The 20449-nt window shown below is 49.3% G+C and overlaps 1 protein-coding gene and 1 long non-coding RNA gene across 3 annotated transcripts in view; one reads left to right on the plus strand and one right to left on the minus strand.

Moving 5' to 3' along the window:
• EGFR (epidermal growth factor receptor) overlaps positions 1 to 20449 on the plus strand; it is a 192770-nt gene that overhangs the window by 156119 nt on the left and 16202 nt on the right. For both annotated transcript variants that reach the window (XM_017862139.1, XM_017862140.1), the window contains exons 18-22: positions 386 to 508; positions 1192 to 1290; positions 7645 to 7830; positions 18020 to 18175; positions 19068 to 19143. In XM_017862139.1, coding sequence (XP_017717628.1) covers positions 386 to 508; positions 1192 to 1290; positions 7645 to 7830; positions 18020 to 18175; positions 19068 to 19143 — 640 coding nt within the window. The remainder of the gene's footprint in view (positions 1 to 385; positions 509 to 1191; positions 1291 to 7644; positions 7831 to 18019; positions 18176 to 19067; positions 19144 to 20449) is intronic.
• On the minus strand, positions 6102 to 15277 carry LOC108522040 (uncharacterized). The gene is made up of 2 exons (XR_001883352.1): positions 15184 to 15277; positions 6102 to 8813 (listed from the first exon to the last, which is right to left on the minus strand). It is a non-coding gene; the product is annotated as an uncharacterized LOC108522040 (long non-coding RNA).

A 20449-nucleotide genomic window follows, 5' to 3' on the forward strand; every position in this document is an offset into this window, starting at 1 on the left:
CCCCCCCCCCCCCCCCCCATCTCATAAGCATAAAGGCATGTGATATGCCCCGACAGACACCAAAATGACTGCCACACACAACTTCCCTATTGGAGTTTTTCAATCCAGCTAGTAGGCGTGGAAACAGAAATAGAAATTGTGTTTGTTGAAAGGTAGCTGTTCATTTAAAGAACACCTGTATCAGAGCCTGTGTTTCTACCAACTTCTGTCAAGCTCTGTAAAGAAGGTGTACATTTGTCCTTCCAAATGAGCTGGCAAGTGCCGTGTCCTGGCACCCAAGCACATGCCGTGGCTGCTGGTCCCCCTGCTGGGCCACGTCTGGCACTGCTTCCCAGCATGGTGAGCGCTGAGGGGACCCTTGTCTCTGTGTTCTTGTTCCCCCCAGCTTGTGGAGCCTCTTACGCCCAGTGGAGAAGCTCCCAACCAAGCTCTCTTGAGGATCTTGAAGGAAACTGAATTCAAGAAGATCAAAGTGCTAGGCTCCGGTGCGTTCGGAACTGTGTATAAGGTAAGGTCTCTGGGCTGGACCGCAGGGCCCCTCATGGTCTGGTGGGGAGCCCAGAGTTCTTGAAAGCTGTATATTTCCATCATCGACTTTACTCTTTGTTTCACTGAATGTTTGGGAAACTCCAGTGTTTTTCCCAAGTTATTGAGAGGAAATCTTTTCCAAGATTCTCTTTTCCAAGAACCACAATGACCAGTAGTCCTGTGAGATCACTTCACAGACCAAAGGCATTTTTCTGAAAGACGCTATTGACCTTGCCGTGGGGCGCAGCACAGGGCGGAAGGAGGGCCGCCTCTCACCGCACGGCATCAGAATGCAGCCCAGCTAAAATGGGCTCATCTTCATTTGCTTCTTCTAGATCCTCTTTGCATGAAATCTGATTTCAGTTAGGCCTAGACGCAACATCATTAAATTCTGGATGAAATGATCTGCACGGACTTTATAACAGGCTTTATAAGCTTGAGATTCTTTTATCTAAATAATCGGTGTGATTCGTGGAGCCTAACAGCTGCAGGGCTGCGGGAGCGTCATAGCCCCCAGCAATATCAGCCTTGGATGTGGCTCCACAGCCCCAGTGTCCCTCACCTTTGGGATGCATTGCTGGTAAAATCCACCCAGCTCACTGGGCAGCTTGTGGCACTGTCTCACAATTGCCAGTTAACATCTTCCCTCTCTCTCTGTCATAGGGACTCTGGATCCCAGAAGGTGAGAAAGTTAAAATTCCCGTCGCTATCAAGGAATTAAGAGAAGCAACATCTCCAAAAGCCAACAAGGAAATCCTCGATGTGAGTTTCTGCTTTGCTGTGTAGGGGTCCATGACTCTGGACCTCAGGGCCCACCTTTTCTCATGTCTGGCAGCTGCTCTGCTGTAGACCCTGCTCATCTCCACATCCTAAATGTTCACTTTCCATGTCTTTCCCTTTCTAGCTATAGTGGGTATAACTCCCTCCCCTTAGAGACAACACTGGCCTCTCCCATGCTGGTGTCCACCCCAAACAGGCAATCACTGGCATCTGCCCAGCACTAGTTTCTTGATGCATGATGAGTGAGTGCTCTTGGTGAGCCTGGAGCATGGGTGTTGTTTGCAGTATCTTTTGGATGAAGAAATGGAGGCATAAAAAAATTGACTGACCATTATATGGCTGGGATAGGGTTTAAACCGCTTGTTATTTCTGACTCTGAAACTTGCATTCAATTCACTACACCAAGTTATCTCATCTTTGAAATGGCTTTTTTAAAGGTGCCTAGAATATGATGGCGTGCAGTCTATAAACTGTTGCCCACCTGCTGTACTTTCTCTCAAAATAATTCACATTTTTCTCCAGTGTCTGTTCATTGTTACTTTGTGGAATAAGTTCTTGGAAAATTCCACAAGATAATTGTTATCTTCTTACTACCAATTCTATTGCACTTTCTCCACCTTCTCTGGGCCTTCCCCCAGCCAGTGGTGGGAAGACATTGGCTGGGGTCTGACAGAGCCTCTTCTACACTGGCTTGGGTTTGCTGTGAGTTCATGGAAACCTTTACTCTTGTCCCAACACAGAGCAAGTGAAAGAGGAGGTCAAGGGGCTCAGGCAGCGGACTAGGGAAGCAGAATCAAGGAAAAGGAAAAATGGCTGTCCTTATTACCTCAAAACCCTAGAGAATTTAGTTGATCTTACAGCCAAGAAGGACAAAAGCCAGAGAGTGATATCTCCCACCTCATGTCTAACACACAGAATACACAGCAAGCTAAGAGAACATGGGCCTTCATAAAATTGTCTTAAGACACTATTTTTTAATTGGAGAAAATCTACAGTTTAATTTTCTCTCAGCAGCTTTTCTTCCTTTTATTATAGTAGGGGAAATGCCATGTTGATATACTTCTAAATGAAAGATGATGAATTGATATAGTACAATAAAAAATCTGTAAAAATTGATGATATACTTATCAAGAAAAATTAGCTTTCATTTTAATGGTTTACAAATTGAGTCAAGTCCTAGTAACAAAATGTTAAGTCTATTAATATAACCACAAGAAATACAGAAAGACGGGCAATTTGTGAAGCCTTTCACTTAAAATCTCTAGTCCCTCACCTGTGCTGTGTAGGAAAATCTTCGTGCAGAATTTGCTTCCTTAATTCATTTTTTATTCATTCAACACATCCTAATAAATTATATAAAATCATGTTGAAATGTGAATTTCAGTGGTATTTATAATGCAGTATGAGGAGGGTTTGGATGTATTCTAAGACAATAGCTGTGCTTTGGGAAGGAAGCAGTGTTCACTGAAAAGTGCCCCCCAGAACCTTTTAATTGGAGGAAATATGCTTCTATGGAGTTGGAAATGGAGTAGAAGATAGATAAGGTCAAGGCTTAAAAGTTAAGTGCACCCAACATCTGAAGCGTCCATGGGCCTGGCGTGGTGGCTTTTGCCTGTAATCCCAGCACTTTGGGAGGCTGAGGCAGGAGGATCCCTTGAGCTTAGGAGTTTGAGACCAGCCTGGACAACATACTGAGATCCAGTCTCTACAAAAAAATAAAAAATTAGCTGGGTGTGGTGGCTCATGCCTGTAGTCCCAGCTACTCAGCAGATGGGAAGATGGCTTGAGCCCAGGAGATCTAGGCTGCAGTGAGCTAAAATCTTGCCACTGCACTCCAGCCTGGGTGACAAAGCAAGACCCTGCTCAAAAAAATAATTAGATATATATAGATACCTATATATATCTGAATATAGATATGTATATATATATATATACACTCTGTATATAGATATGTAGATATATAAATATATCATATATAATATCATATGATATATATTTAGAGAGATATATATCTCTCTAAATATATTAAATAAATAAAAGAAAGGCTCAGTTTGGCCTCCTGCTCATCCTGTCTCCTCATCACCTCTTCCCCCTCCATCATCTTATTTCCTTGCCCCATGTTTCTTCACTGCAGCCATGTCCCCCCTCCTCTCCAATGGTGGATGTCATGTCTGCTGCAGTCAGAGGGCAACAAGCCTGGAGTGTTCCCTGAAGCCTGTGCTTTATCCTGCAGCTCAGGCTGCCCGGGCCTCACCAGCAATCCTGGCAGGCAGGGCACGGTGCTGGGATGGAGAGGGGGAAGCTGGAGGAGGCACTTTCTGGTAAAGAAAGCAAAAACCAGCAGTGCCCAGGCCAATTTCAACAGGGAGTTAAATAGCACCTTAATCGTGTGGCAGGACACCTCATGGGGCCACGTGTGCTCTTAGAAAGACTCGCATGCATGCATGCACGGCAGCAATGACTCCATACTCACGTTCCCCTGCAGACACCAGGCCCCGCGGCTGGCACACACACTGCAGCCCAGTTCCATGTTGCTAGCAGTGGCTTAGTAAATGAGTAAAGTTCTTAAAATGCAGGGGACACCTGCCCTTCATTCATAAGGCTGGACATACACCTCTCCTTAAGGAGTTCAAAAGCTAGTAGAACCCCAATTCTTACGGTAGAGCCGTTCACAGATGAGGCAGACAAGCCAGAAGGAAGGAACCAAAAGTCATGTCAGCAGTTAGGACAAAATAACAGGCTTTCAAGGTCACAAAGCCTCAGGGACACTCCTGCGGTGGGACTGGGCCAGGAGCCATGGGGGCTCCAAATGTGCACTCTGCCTGCCAGCCTGCGGGCGCTGGGGCTCCGCGGAGATTGTTGTGGAATACCAAGCATGCTTGCTGTAGGTCACGGTACACATTTACCACTTCCAAGACAAACAACCGAGAACAAAGCTCGCTTTAGCTTCTGCGTACACCGAACGGGACACACGACTGAACAGCGTTCCCATTGTGCCTGCTGGGTGGGGAGGAAGTGATGGCCCAGTGGGTCTATCAGATGTTAGTAGGATGGGGCCTGGCAGGGCTCCAGGCTCTGTGTGGCCGACACCCACGCCCCCCGCTCTGCTCCCCATTCCCAGCCCCAGGTCAGCCCTGCGAGGCCCTGCAGCAGATGGGCTGCTCAAACTGCTCTGGTTTGCAGATTTTTCTTCCCTTTCAAATGAATACAATATGTTTTCAAATCTCAACCAGATCTTGAGAAAATAGGAAGAGCCAGAGGGTTTCTTTGGTGTTATGGTTGTACAGCTTCCCAGACTCGGGGGAGAGATGTGATTTGTGCTTTCTGGCAATCCCATGGTCTATTAATTTTTCCATAGGCTTTCCAGTTTAAATTTAGAGTAGGCAATGGAAAGGGAATGCAAAACAGATTTCTAGGTGTGCTGTGTGTGTGTGTGTGTGTCTCACGTCTAAAGTCCGTTAACTGGAGCACCCAACAGGCCCCACAGGCTGCCCTCACACACAGGACCTGGGGAGCCTCCGAACCATTGGGGTGAGCAGCGGGCCATGGAGGGAGCCAGGGTCAGGAGACCTGGCTGTGGGCCCAGACCTGACCCTGTGCAGGGTGGCCTCAGGTGGGCCGTTCACCTCGTCAGCCTCAGCTTACCCTCTGACTATGGTGACCTCAGACAAAATACACTTCCTGACCCTGTCCCATTCTGACTTTTTATAAACAAGCACTTTTCCGAGTTGAAAGGATATTTTCAATATCTACTGAGTCCACAGATATTTAAACATCTCTCTTCTTTAAAATTGTGACATTATGTTTAGAATATCAAAGGAAAATAACACACACTCTCCTTGAAAATAGAAAGCCTAAACACTCTGCAGAAAATATTTAAAGCTATAGTTTTTGTTTGTTTGTCTTGAATGAAAGTGGCCTGGACTTTGACTTGCTTTGAGTCTTTGACCTTGCGTGACTTCAGTACAGTTCAACCCTGACAGTTTTGAAGTAGGTATGTGCCTAGATCTGCCCTAGTCCCTGCTGGAATGTCGAAGAAGCAAAGGTCCAGGCCCTCAGAGCACTTGCCACATACTTGCCAACAGATACGGGGCAGAGACTTGAGGCAATATAAGAGCAAGTGTGTGCCAGGCGACCCGACACTGCAGAGCGCCAGCTAGACCCTAGGTGTGTGTTAGGAGCTGACCAAGCCATTCTTTCCTCAAAGAGCTTGGTGGGAAGGGCACTTTTTAAATCACACAAACATTTAAGGACAGATTATGATGAGTGCCCCAAAGCAGTGGCTCTTCAGCTTCATCAAGCTTCAGAATCCAGACGGTTTGTTCATAGGGAAGGCTGGGCCTGTCTCCTGCATTTCACCCTCTTGGCCTGGGGTGGGGCCCAAGAATGTGTGGCTCTAAAAGGTTCACAGGCAATGCCTAGGCTGCTTTCTGAAGGAAAAACTGCAAGATACCAGGAGAGTTTCATTTAGATTGAAGAGTCAAGGAAGGCTCCTCTGAGAAAGAGTCTGCTAAGGAGGAGGTGGAAGGTTCTGGGGACAGAGGTCCTCCTGTGGGTAAGGGCGGAGGGAAGCTTTCCTGGGGAGAAAGTGGGCAGCAGGACCAGAGGCTGGAGGGAGGAGGGCAGGCAGTCTTGGGGCTTCCCAAGAACAGGGAAGGCCAGGGCAGGGTTTAGGGCAAGGAAAGTGTGTGAGCATATTTGTATTTTAGTAAATATTTACAGTTTGCCCTCCATGTCTGCAGTTTCATATCCATGGATTCAGTCAACTACGACCAAAAACATTGGGGAAAAAATTGCAACAGTACTGAACATATACGGACTTTTTTTCTTGTCATTATTCCCTAAACAATACAGCATAACAGTTATTCACATAGCATTTGCATTGTATTCGGTACTATAGGTAATCAGGAGATGCTGTAAAGTAGACGGGAGGATGTTTGTAGGTTACACGCAAATGCTGTGCCATTTTATGTCAGGGGCTCGAGCATCCTCGCATTTTGATATCTGAGGGAGGTCCTGGAACCAATTCCCCAGACACTGAGGATTGACTGTCTGTATCCCCTCGCCCCACCTTGCCTTTGTCTCCTGTCTCCTATCTCCACCCTGCCTCCCGCCAGCCTGTTGCGCCTGACCTGCCCAGGCACCCTGGAGCAGCACCCTATCTCAGACCCTGGCCCGGTGTGTTCACTTCTGCAGAGAAACTAACTTGCCCAAGTCCACACTCAAACACAGGCATTGCTGTGATGTGAAAAGCAGCTCTGGATGCATTCTGCTTCAGTCCGTGTGTTCTTTTCCACATCTGAATAAAAGGTCACCACCATTTGTATTTTAAAGGAAAAGATAATTTATGGGTGGAAATTGGAGATTCCCTTATTCTCAGACAGAAAAGAGGGCCCCATTGTGTGCATGACTGCAAATAAATTTAGCTTCCTCAGCCCAAGAATAGCAGAAGGGTTAAAATAAAGTCTGTATTTATGGCTCTGTCAAAGGAAGGCCCCTGCCTTGGCAGCCAGCCGGAATTAGCGGGCAGCAGATGCCTGACTCAGTGCATCATGGATTTCCCATAGGAAGTCTGGGGGCACAGCACAGAGAGACCACTTCTCTTTAGAAATGGGTCCCGGGCAGCCGGGCAGCCTTTAGTCACTATAGATTGAATGCTCTGTCCCTTTCAAAGCCTGGGACTGGTCCATTGAAAGAGCTTGTCCAGCTACTCTTTGCAGAGGTGCTGCGGGCAGGATCCCCAGACCAAATGCCCACCCATTTCCCAGAGCACAGTCATGGCCAAACCTGGCCTGTGGGGCAGGGAGGCCTTTCTCCCCACTGGCTCAGTGCTCCCTAGATGCCTTCTCCATCGCCTCTCCCCTGCAGCACCGCAGCCAGTGTCCCTGATGTGCAGGGTCAGTCATTACCCAGGGTGTTCTGGACCCCACACACAGAGTCCCACAGGCCCTCATGATATTTTAAACCACAGCATCCTTAACCTTGAGGCAGAGGTCTTCATAACAAAGACAGTATCAGTTCCCAAACTCAGAGATCAGGTGACTCCGGTTCCTCCTTTATCCAATGTGCTCCTGATGGCCACTGTTGCCTGGGCCTCTCTGTCATGGGGAATCCCCGGATGCACCCAGGAGGGGCACCCTCCCACTGCATCTGTCACTTCACAGCCCTACATAAACGTCCTTGCTCTAGGTCTTTTGCAGGCACAGCTTTTCCTCCATGAGTACATATTTCAAAACTCAAGATCGCATTCATGTGTTTTCACCTGGAAGGGGTCCATGTGCCCCTCCTTCTGGCCGCCATGGGAAGCCCCACTGACACGCCTCTCCCTCCCTCCAGGAAGCCTACGTGATGGCCAGCGTGGACAACCCCCATGTGTGCCGCCTGCTGGGCATCTGCCTCACCTCCACCGTGCAGCTTATCACGCAGCTCATGCCCTTCGGCTGCCTCCTGGACTACGTCCGGGAACACAAGGACAATATCGGCTCCCAGTACCTGCTCAACTGGTGTGTGCAGATTGCAAAGGTAATCGGGGAGGGGAGATAAGGAGCCGGGATCCTCACATGTGGTCTGTGCTCCTGGGATAGCGAGAGTTTGCCATGGGGATGTGTGTGTGCATGCATGCAGCACACACACATTCCTTTATTTTGGATCCAATTAAGTTGATCTTCTTGTGCACAAATCAGTGCCTGTCCCCTCTGCATGTGGAAACTCTCATCAGTCAGCTACCTTTGAAGAATTTTCTCTTTATTGAGTGCTCAGTCTGGTCTGATGTCTGTGTTCTTATTTCTCTGGAATTCTTTGTGAATACTGTGGTGATTTGTAGTGGAGAAGGAGTATTGCTTCCCCCAGTCAGGACTTGATGACAAGGCAAGCAAGCCAGGCCGAGGCCAGGAGGACCCAGGTGATGGTGGTGGAGTGGAGCAGGTGCCTCGCAGGAGGCCCAGTGAGCAGGTGCAAGGAGCCAACAGAGGGCGCAGCTGCTGCTGCTATGTGGCTGGGGCTTTGGCTAAGTGTCCCCCTTTCCACAGGCTCGCTCCAGAGCCAGGGCGGGGCTGAGAGAGCAGAGTGGTCAGGTAGCCCTGCCTGAGTGCCAGAGGCAGGCACAGAGCAACAAGCCAGGTATTTCACAGCTTGTGTGGACCCAGAAAGACTTCTGCTTTTGCCCCAAACCCCTCCCATCTCCATCCCAGTCTTGTATCAGTTATTTGCACTCAACTTGCTAAGTCCTATTTTTTTCTGACAGTGGGTATATATTTCCCCCATTGACTTTAAAGAATTTGCAGGCAGGCCCTGTCTCTGAGAATACGCTGTTGCCCCTCCTCTCCCTCCGACAGCAGGGCAGGGAGTCCAGGGATGTGCCAGGGACCAGAGGGAGGGAGCAGACGCCCACCCGGCCTGGGCAGGTCCTCCTTATTGCTTGCATTCCCCTGGTTAGCTGTGGCAGTCAGTCCTGCCAAGTCACTCGTGAGGTGTTTGCCCAGCTCCAGGCAGATGTAAAAGGTGACCTACAAGAAGACAAACAAAAACATCTGGAGTGCTCTTATGCCAGCAGCTGCCCTTGACACCACCAGGCAGGCTCTTGCTGGGAGCCATGGTGCTTGGGTCCACTCCCTCCCATCACGGAGCTCCTGGGCCGCATTGCAGAAGCAGGGACCACCTCCCAGGATAACCAGACAGCAGCACACCCTGAAAAGCCCCTTTCACTCCAGCACCATCAGGCATTGATTTCTCAGCTGCAGCCACAGGCGGCCCCCAGCAGCCCAGGAAGTGGGGAACGCTCACGCTTCTCTGACCACAAAAATCACTGAATGTTTTTGCCATTCTCATGGTCATAACTTTGGCCACAGAGTAGAACACTCCCATGACCGTTGCTAGACAGTGGTCCTGGGAGAGGATCCTGTGTGCCTCTTTTTATTGGGAGATGCTTGTTATTTCTGTGTGTGGCTGCATTTGTTTCCCAAGACTGCCACAACAAATCATCACCAACTTGGTAGCTCAACATAGCACAGATTTATTCCCTTCTGGCTCTGGAGGCCAGGCATCGAAAGGACATGCTCCTGCAAGCATTCTGGGAAGGATCCTTCCTGCCTCTCTGGCTTCTGGTGGCCCCAGCATCCCTGGGCTGGGGCTGCACCTCCCCACGTCAACCTCTGTCTTCATATGGCCTCTTCCTGTGTCTCTGCAACCACAGGCCCCTCTCCTTTCTCTTAATAAAGATACCAGTCATTGAGCTCGAAAATTGCTAAGAGAGTCTATTGTAAATCTTCTTAGAACAAAAAAAAGATAGATATGTGAAGTGATAGATACATTAGTTTGATTTGATCACTCCACTGTGTGTATAGATGTCAAAACAAACATTGCACTCCATAAAGGTGTATATTAAAAAAGATCCCAGTCATTGCATTTAGGACCCACCCTAAATCCAGGATGATTTCATTTCAAGATTTTTAGATTTGCAAAACCCCATTTCCAAATAAGGTCACATTCTGCAGTTCTGGGTAGACGTGAAATGTGGGGACACTGTGCAACCTACTGTCTTGGGGAGTGGGTGGTCAGCCTGGGGCAGGTGTTGCTGTGTGTGGAGCTAGGTCCACTCATGCCCTGACCTGGAACCCAGACCTGCTTCCCCAGCTCTCCTCCTGGTTATCTGAAGCAGGGAATGGAGAGCACTGCCCTCCTTGCCAGGCAGTCTCTATCACCTGGTTTTACTTTCCTCTTTAGCACATATTGCCCCAGAAGATCTGGTTGGTTTATGGCTTACTTGAGTTTGTGCCTACCTGTCCCAACCAGGAGGTGAGCCCTGGCTGTCCCCCGAACCCAGCCCTGCATGTGGGAGCTGCCCCTCCCCCGCTTATCAGAGGGGGCCAACAGTCCGCAGCTGTTCTTAATCGTCTCCCAGTAACCCCCAGGTCCACAAAGGTGACTCCTCACGTGGTGGAGAGGTGGCCAGGCCATCCATGTGTAATGTGTACGTGACTGTTTTCCTTAAGGGGCACGTAGTCTTGGCAGGTTTCGCCCAATACAGGACGAGCTCAGGACTCCAGTGGACTGTGGATTCAGATCTGGATTCTGGCACATTTGCCGTGTGAGCGTGGGCACGTTGCTGGCCTCTCTGCGCCTGGTCTCCCGGCTGTGGAGTGTGTTCTGCACCTTGTCTTTCTGGGAAGTAGGGAGGGCAGTGAGCCCCTTCGCATCGCCCACCATGGGCCCAGCACACGCCTGATCCCCACTGAGTGTTCCTTTCCTCCTTTGATCCCCTTTGGCTGACCTAGGTTGGAGCAGCCACTAAAATATACCCAGAAACATCCTCCTAATCTACATCTGCGCCAACCCTCATTCCCTAGCTCAGCATGACCGTCACGCGCCCGCCATTGCTCCTGAGCTCCGCTGCTCATGAGCTGCTCTCTGGCCCTCCTTCTCACCTCACACTCCAGTCGGCCTGGCCTAGATAAGTGGAGGTTTATTTGACCCCAAAAATTAGCCTTCTACAAACGAATATAATAGTGCCATTACAGAGAATTCACTTAGTGCGGGTCCCATTTAAGCAGAAGTTACTGAAAGCCTGAGTTTAAGTTTCCAGGGCCTGAAAGTTTTCCATGATAGTTTTCTACGTAATGTTACCTACAATTTCAACCTGTTATTTAAAGCCATTCTTGTGTTTGTTGTACTTTGATTAGCTTTATTTTGATTTGAAGTCCTTTTACATTATGGGCAGTTAACACTTTGGCTCTGTTAGATTTGCTTTTTAGTTCACAAAAGAAATCTCATTCCTCTGTATTTGAATAGCTGCAATGATGGAACAGCTGTCCCCGGAGGGAAATTAAAACAATGATTCCCCAAATTGTAAAGACAGAAATTTGCTCTTGGGTTACTTACAATGTATCTGAGTATTAAAAATTTTTCTTTTTAAACGTTTGAAGTAAAACTACCCAGAAACACTTAGTGGCTGACTAGAAACTAAACTCCTGGCATCCTCAAAGTGGGATTTATTGGCTTATAAATGTCCTGTGTTGATTGACAAAGGCACAAACTATCTTGGGAAGTTTTCTTCTAAATATTGATGGGAGAGCTGGCCACTGTTATGCAGGTTTCATTGTCCTGACTAAACTGCTAAAGAGATTACATAAAATGATATCAACTAGACAAAAGAAAGAATAAAAAAAAACCGAGGTGTCCTGGGAGGAATCCGGATGAGACCAGTAGACCATGAGAGAGACATCCCTTGCCCTCTACAGGGAAAATGGGTTTTGTTCTCCACATGCAAAACCATCTCAGGAGCTTGTGAAGACACCACCTGCTTACCAGCCAGAAAGAGCAGGTGCCTCCTAAATTCCCCACGCAGGAGATCACGGTGGCTTTCATGCACTAGGAGTAAGTTAGACTTAAGAAAACCTGTCTACTCTTCCTGGGATTTACAAGCCAGCTAGTAAATCCCAGAATAAATCACACAGCACAATCATCCAAAGATCCCGTCATCCGTGCCGTTTGGAAAGCCCTGCTCCTGCACCACCCTCTCCCCGTGGAGCCTCCCATGCCCAGGACTGCAGAGTCCTGCCATTCAGACTGCAACTCATCTCACATTCTTCCAAACTATTTGGACAACAGAGCTTTCTCATCACCATTGCAGATTATAGTCTCACAGAATTGAGTGTTCAGGCAGACAATGATGTGGTTCTGTAGTACAGCAAACAATAACAATTTACAGTGCTGAGGCAGTTTACCAGGCCTGGTGAACTATGCACGGTAGCGGCAGGGCAAGGCTCTCAGAATGAAACTGGCTTACAAGTGGCACTCTCTGACCACAAATCTATAAGCACCAAACTATACTCAGTTCCATCTATGTGGTAAAATTTAATGCAGATAAACATCAAAGAAAACTTCAAAGCTTCCTTTTTTCAAGTACGTGGGCTACTTAATTTGGTCCAAGTTCATTTTAAAAAGCCCTAGGCGCTTTCACGGCTCCCCTACTGACAAGAGGCCCCAGTGCCTGTGAGCTGCTAATGGGAAGGAGAGGAAGAAGAGCTGAGTGGGCCTGGCTATCCCGTCCACACCGGGAGACAGGGAAGGAGACTCCACGCTGGTGGCGCCAACACATTCCAGGCCACTGGGGCCTATTCCTAGGCACCAGGTCACGAAAACCACGCTGACAGATCGTGCTGTGTGTGTGTCATAGTGCACAAGCAGGACGGTGAGAGAGTGAAAGTGACACTGGGTGGAGCGCTGAGGAAGGGCCACAGTGCGTTGGTGGAGATAGGCTGTCGTGGAGAAGAGACCCTGGCTTGCTCTACGTAGCTTCCAATGCAGCTTCAAGGCAGGTCCCAGAGGGCTCCAGCCTTCATCGTCCAGGTCTACTCCCTCCCCTCATGGCTTTCCCATCCTCAGATGAGGATTTGGCAGAGCCTACCCCTGCTGACTAACTGTGGCCCTAGGGTGGTGACTCAGCCCTGCACCTCCTGCTCCCATCTGCACTGGGCCAGAGAGGATGACTTACCCAGCACGTTCACATCACACAGCTTTGTGGGTTCCTAGGTCCAAGGACCAGAGATTTCAGTTATGTGAGTTATTTTTTTTTTATTTGTTCTTGCATGTTCCACAAAGGGTTGTAGCTAAACTTAACCTAATGATCACTTTAGTATGTCACTAAGAAGCCAAAGCTCACAGTGCTGTTGAAGCACATTCATCATCTTTAGACATTTTGACTATTTATTTCTTAAGCACCTGCTAGTGTTAAGCAGCACATGAAATATATATAGAAGTAAGACAAAATTTCTTATCTCCCCAAGTTTGCCAACAAATACAGAGCAGGAAGGGAAGCAGATCAGAGCAGGAGACGCAGCTGTCGTGAAGCCACAGTGCAAGGCGCAGGGAGGGTGAGCTCCGAGGCCAAATGGACTGGGTCTGTCAGCCAAGCCCCCTGGCTCTGGAAAGACAGCAGTGAACAAGCCAGATGGCCTCTCACTCTCCAGAGCCCTGAGTCCTGCAGACCAAATAGCGTGACAGGTCGTTTCCCTGTCCTGGAGGCCTCTGTACGTGAGAGTTGGCTGTGAATAGGGCATGAAGGCACTCAAGGGTGGGGAAGTGACTCTGACTGGGAGATGCTAAGGACAGGGAGGAAGCCACCAGGTAAGGGACACTGGGGAGGGAGGGGTGGACCCCTCAAGGCCAAGCACATGGAGCCTCATCACAAAGGCAAGATGGTGGCCAAATTCAAGGTCGCTGCAAAAGGGATGGAGAAGAGAAGATAGATTTGGCATTTAGAGGAATGGTGACAATCACAAGCACCTCCACGGGACTCTCCATGGGTGCTGTCTAAGCAAGTGCTGTCTCTGCATAAACTCATTCCACCCTCTGATTAACCCATTCTACATATGGGAAAACAAAGGCATGCAGCGTTCATGTCACTTGCCAAGATCTCAGGATTTGATCCAAGTGGCCCAGTTCCATGGCGCAGCCTCTCAGCCTGCACGGATGCCGAGCTCAGAGCACAACTCTCAGGATAGGGGTCCCAGCAGCACCCCCTCCCTGAACAGCAAGGGTGCCCGTGCTACACCACTTCTGTCTGGGAATAGGACATTCTGACACTTTCCTGCCTCTTCCGAGGTCCAGCACTTACTCTGTGCCCGCCTGGGAAGGTGACAAGATGGCCCGAGGAACAGACTCTTCCATTTTTGGGGAGCTCAAGGCCACAGATGCTCTAAAATCTGGAGTCCAGAGGCAGGAGTGGAGGCTTCTCCTGGTGGCCACTATGCTTAAACACGTCATCAGATCTGTAGCTTCGGAGTCCCCCGAACCCCATCCCTTACCTCTACCAGCTGCGGGTGGGTCTCTGGGGTGGGGCTGCCCTCCCCACCTGCACCCCAAGGGCTGAAAGGTTGAGGGGAGAACACCATCATTTATACAGGGGGATCTTGGAAGATGAGGCCCGAGAAAGCCCTGCGGGGCCTCTCACCTTCTCCCTAGCTGTGGTCAGGAATGTCTGGCCTTGCCTGCCTCAGGACCAGCCCAAAGTGGAGGTGAGGGGTGAGCCCCAACCCCCAGGGGAAAGGTGATGGTGATCTTGGTCTCAGCATGGTTCTGGTAGAGGTGGGTTAATTTGAAGATGATGAACCTTAAGCCTCTTTCTGATCTTGCTTTAAATAAATACTTCTGAACAACAGCAACAACAAAATAGTGTTGATAGGAAAACCCTCTACTCCTCAAGAACCATGCGGCTTTCTTGTCCTCGCATCCTCCACTTCCTTCCTCACTAAGTCACTGCTCCATGAGCTCTTCCACAGGAGATTTACAAAACAGAGTACAAACAATCCAGTTCCCGCCTCTCACTCTGAACTCCTCCCAAGACTTGTGGGGTGCGGCAGCCCCTGGGAACATCCAGCCCTTCAAGGTCAAACACAGCCCCCGCCCCTCGCTCTGGGGAACCCTGCCAGAAAAGCCCCGACAGCCACGTGGAGCAGAGCCTTCCTTTTGTGAGTGGAAGTTCCAAGCTGACTTTTCAAATCCCCTTTTAACCTCAGTGCTGTATTTCAAAATTCATTCCAGCTTTCCTGTAGTTATTAACAAAAATAAATACTTTAATTTCAATTAAAGTGAGGGTCTCGGAGAAGAAGCAGGAACTGAGTTTCCTAAGAGGCCCAGCTGAGGCTTTGCTGTTATTGCTTCCTGCGGCCTCTGCTCTGACCCTGGGAGCTCACAGGCCGTATCCTGGCTCTTATCTTTGGGGAGCGGTTAAAGCAAAACTGCGCCAGGCACAGAGTTGTCCTTTCAAATGTGCCGGCAGTGGAATAGAGACCCATGCGTCAAGTCTCCTCTAAGTTCCCATGAGATTCTCTCCTTGTCCCAAAGCTGTCTCTGATTTAAAACCCTCCAGCTCATTACCTGAATTCCAGAATATGTCCTGTGCTCTCTCTGCCCTTTCCCACGCCTTTGCTGAAGACCTGTGTTCTGAGGAAACAGACACTGTGTGGAAATGCCTCAGGTCCTTTAAAGCCCTGGCCTGAGGAGCGGGGAAGGGCTGGGCCAGAGGTCAGCTGGATTTGTTAGACTGACAGAGTGATGCGGACCTCCCCAGAGGCACGGGACCAAGGTGTGTGCTCATGCTGTCTCATGCTCTCACACATAATGTGTGTGTGTGTGTGTGTGTGTGTGTGTGTGTGTGTGTGTGTATACATATACATAAAACCCCAAGCAGCCTCTGGCTTAGCAGGCACGTTTCCCAGCAGAGGAATTAAAGCCATGGTCCCAGTAGTGGTCTTGAGGACTCAGGGGATTTGGTCTGTGCAACTACATGCTTCAGCCTCTGGACCCCAGGTCGTCTAACGAGGTGGTTGTGTGGGGACTGGGATGGAAAAGGCGTCTGCACAGACATGTGTAAAATGACTGGCACATCACCAGTGCTCAGCACCATCAGCTGCTATCACCGATCATTCAATCAATCATTCATTCATTCATTCATTCATTCAGTTGTTCATTCTTCAGCAGGCTGTTTTAAAAATGTGCCCAGTATACCAAAATCTCCGCTAAGCATTTAAAGAGGCAGAAGAGAAGTTAGCAATGGTGGTGAAATGAAGCTGGGAATGTGCTCTGAAGGCCTCCTTGTGGGCTTAATGAACATGTAGAAACCACACATTTTAAATAGAGAGGGAGAAAAGGAGAGGCTCCCGGTCCCCTGCACAGGGACTTGTGTGTGGCTCTTTACTGTAGGCCTGTGCCACTCCTGCTCAGTAGCTACCACAGAGAACGCCTTCAACAAATGTGAAGAATGAGCAAAAGAGATACAGGGTAGAAGGAAAGGAGAAAACAAAGGTGAGGGTAAGAAATCAAGAGATAGAGAAGAGAGAAGGGGAGACAGCCTGGGAGTTCACACAGCCAAGAAGGTAGACACTCAGTCAAACCAGCAAGAGGCAGAGCCTAACTCTCCCTTTTGAGTGGGCAGGAGTTCATGATATTTAATAAACAGAGGCCTTGCTCTGTAAGAGACAGGGTACTAGGCAGAGAGCAAGTCAGTATCCCAGGAGTCAGATGAGGCAGACGGGAGTGGGGGGGCAGGGAGCTTGCCTCTGAAGGAGACCCAGGCTGCCAGAGTAGCAGGGAGTCTGGGCCAGTCCTCTTGGGAAGCGCTTCCTCGGCTTCTGCCCCTCCCTCTCCTCTCCCTTTCCACCCGCCATCCTGACATAATACTTCCTAATTTGGAAGTGTTGTTCCAGAGAAGAACCTGCTTATTTTCTCTTAAGTAGGCAGGAAGACTAACGTCCAGCAGCACCAGAAACCCGTAGGAGCGCTCTCGGCAGTGCAGGGTGAGGGGACAGTCCATGTAGTCATGAGACGTGGGTGTCAGGCAAGCATCTCTTTTCCAAAAGAGAAAAACATTAAAGGCCTCACAAATGGCACCTGAAGACTAATTCTGCATAGCATCTTTGTAAGACCCTACGTTCTTGTGATGACTGGTTTTGCCTGAGAAAGAAAAAATTTTAATTTTGCTCTGACATGCCAATTCAACGCATCATTTTCACATAACATTCGTGCAAAAAAAAGCAAACAACTTGCCGGAAAACTTGGGAATCCATCCACATCTACAGCTCTTCCCTGCAGCCACACTACAGTGGGATCCCTCATACAGAAATGGCAGAGTGGAGCAGGCTGGGGATGCCTGTTTGTTTCTATTTGCTGCACCACAGCGAGCATTTCTGTGATGCCCACTCTGTACTAGAAAGTACATGAACATCAGCCATAAAGGGAACTAGAAAGGTGGCCCACCTTCTTGGTGGACAGAGAAGAGAGAGTGGTAGAAACAAAGAGGTCTGCAGAACTTGACCCCTCCCAGCCTCTCCCACCTGCCAGCCTGGCCCTTGCAGAGAGATGCAGGCTGCCACGCTCATGCCAAAGCCTGGGGCAGTTGGGCTCAGCAAGGTAGGCATCCATCGAGCAAGGAGGAACAGAGGTCAGCAGTGACCCCAGCAGCCAGCAGGGAGGAAGGTGCATGTGACAAGGATACCACAGGCCATGGGTCAGGGTCAGCCAGGGTCAGGGTAGCATTTCTAGGAATTCACTCTGTTGGGCGCTGTGCTGGCTGCTTCTCACATATTCTTTCTTTCTTACTCTCAGAGCAGAGATTCTAATTGCAGTGGGATTGTGGAGGCAGCCAGGAAGGTGAGGGGAGTGGGGTCTTCTAAAAGCATATTCAATATCCATGTGGTTTCAGTAATAATAATAATAAACCAGTGAAAAGTAAAACAGTACAAAAATCTTCATAGGCAGTGAACCATGTCAGAGAGTCCAAGAAAGCACAATGAGAGTGAGGCTTAAAAACCGTGACAGACATTCCTTTGCACCAGCTTGGTGAGGAGGGTATGGTCCCCGCCACCCCCACCCTCACTTTGCAGATAAACCACATGCATGAAGGTCAGCCTGGCAAGTCCAGCAAGTTCAAGCCCAGGTCTCAGCAGGGCAGCAATGCTCCTGCTCTTCTTTGTTCTCATATACGAGCACCTTTGCGCTTAAAACTTGAGGAACTGGATGGACAAAAGTCAGCAGCGGGTTACATCTTCTTTCATCTGCCTTCCCATTCTTTGGATCAGTAGTCACTAACGTTCACCAGCCATAAGTCCTCGAGCTGGAGAGGCTCAGAGCCTGGCATGGACATGACCCTGAATTCAGATGCAGAGCTTCTTCCCATGACGATCTGCCCCTCACCACAGGGTCTTTTGTGCTTCAGGGCATGAACTACTTGGAGGACCGGCGCTTGGTGCACCGCGACCTGGCAGCCAGGAACGTACTGGTGAAAACGCCACAGCATGTCAAGATCACAGATTTTGGGCTGGCCAAACTGCTGGGTGCAGAAGAGAAAGAATACCATGCAGAAGGAGGCAAAGTAAGGAGGTGGCTTGTAGGTCAGCCAGCATTTTCCTGACACCAGGGACCAGGCTACCTACCCACCAGCTGTATTATCTAACTCATGCAGGGGAGGACGCTCTCCAGACTTTCTGGGTGAGCTCGCAGCAGCTGTCACTGGCAGCTGGGTCCAGCCGGGGTCTCCTGGCAGTGTGAGCCAGAGCTGCTTTGGGAACGGGACTTGCTGAGACAGTGAATGAGGATGTTATCCCCAGGTGATCATTAGCAAAGGTTAGATTTCAGCCTCTCCCTGCAGGATGTATAAGTCCCCTTCAATATCACAATTGGGAAAGGTCACTGCTGCCTTGGTGGCCCACTGCTGTCGAGGACACCTAAGGAACAGGAAAGGCCCCTATGCGGGCCCCAGCTCCCAGCGCTGTCTGTGGCTCGTGGCTGGGACAGGCAGTGATGGAGTCCTTCTGTCCCTTTTCTGGCTCGGGTTTCTCTTAGGGACCCTCACAGCACTTAGGGATGCGTGTCCCCTGTCATGCCCTCGAATGCCCTCCCACAGCCATGCCCTTCTGAGGTTTCACTCTGGCCTGCTTGGCTCCTAGCAGCCACCAACCCTGTGATGCTGGGCCCTGAAAACACACAGACCTGGATGAGTGAGGCCACTGGGCCCAACCAGGGCCCCCAGCTCACCAGAGCAGCCTAGGACCCAGAGGTGCTCAGAAACCTACCAGAGCAGCACTGAACTCCGTCAGACTGAAATCCCCTCTTGCCAGGAGGAGGCGCCAGGCCTGGGGGACGGGTCATGGGGTGACCTGGCTCCTCTGTGTGTGTCACTTATAATTAGGTCCAGAGTGAGTTAACTTTTTCCAACAGAGGGAAACTAATAGTTGTCTCACTGCTTTATCTCTCACCATCCCAAGGTGCCTATCAAGTGGATGGCATTGGAATCAATTTTACACCGAATTTATACCCACCAGAGTGATGTCTGGAGCTACGGTGAGTCATAATCCTGATGCTAATGAATTTGTACTGAGGCCAAGCTGGCTTTTATTGTTAGTTAATTTACATTATATCCTCTGACATCCAAGTATTTTCTTTCGAGATAATGACTAATGATAATGTAATCGTTGCTGTCTATCTATTGTACTGAGAAAACATGGCAGAGGAAATCGAGTCCAGCTGCTGTCCGAAAGTCACTGGAGATAGCGATGAGCTGGTCTGCCAGGGAGGGGGGTATGGGAGGGAAAGAGCTTAGGAAATGCCTCTCCCTGCAAAGTCCAACCAAACTTTAACTTTAACCAAACCATTAACGTTGCCATGAATTTGAAGTGAACCAGAGGGAGGTGACAGAAGCAGCTTGGTGGGGAAAAGTTCCAGTAGAGAAATGAGGCTTATGATGAACTACCCTGGCCCTTATGTGTCAGAGAGAACGGCTTGACACACACTGAGGATGTCTGCAGGGATAAAAGAAGAAAGGGAGATGGCCCTTGCTTCTCGCTCTTGGGAGGACCATCTGGTCTGGCCCCAGAGGATTCTCTGTTTCCTCTTCTGAATCCCACTGTTGCCCAGCACAGGCCTGTACCCATCCTCACGAGGGCCCCTCTCCTCACCCGGCCCTAGGTCCCTGCCCTGTCCTGAGCCTACAAGGGCCTCCCATGTTAAGAAAGTGTTGCTGACACATTGTCTCTGACCGCTGTGCCAGGCACGTTCCACTGCGTTACCACATATGGTCCTTGAATTTCACCCAGCAACTTACTGAAAGGCTGGAACCCATGAACCTACCCCTTTACTGAGGAAAATCGGTTACCCCAGCCATCTACAGCGATAGGAGCAAGGGGAGGAGTCGCCTCACCTCTCTAGAAATGTGTATTTGAGCAGCACACTATTGAAGGGAATTTCCGAGAATAATATAGTCAGTACCACAAAAGCAAAATTATTCAGGATATCGTCCTTTTTTATTTAGTATTTTTTATTTTTCCTATAGCATTATTAACTTTCTGATTTTCCAAATACATACACATTTTTAAATTTCCTGAGTCTTTATCTCTTCTGTTAAAATGTAAGATTTATGATACAAAGGCAGAGATTTGTGTCCATGAATAAGTGAAGTTTGGTGTGCACCTGTGAGCTGAGCTGCCTCGATTAATGGAGCAGATAAGGAAATAAAGGTCTGCTGATGCATTGTTATTTTCAGCCATTTTCAGAATGTATTTCCTCTCCACGAGGGAACCCCGGGGTCCTGCCCCAAGCCATTTCTTTTGTCCCCATGCAGCTGGTCCCTCCTGCCCCAGGCACAGCCTGG

Source organism: Rhinopithecus bieti, unplaced genomic scaffold, assembly GCF_001698545.2.
Source record: "Rhinopithecus bieti isolate Rb0 unplaced genomic scaffold, ASM169854v2 scaffold_63861, whole genome shotgun sequence".
Classification (NCBI taxonomy): domain Eukaryota; kingdom Metazoa; phylum Chordata; class Mammalia; order Primates; family Cercopithecidae; genus Rhinopithecus; species Rhinopithecus bieti.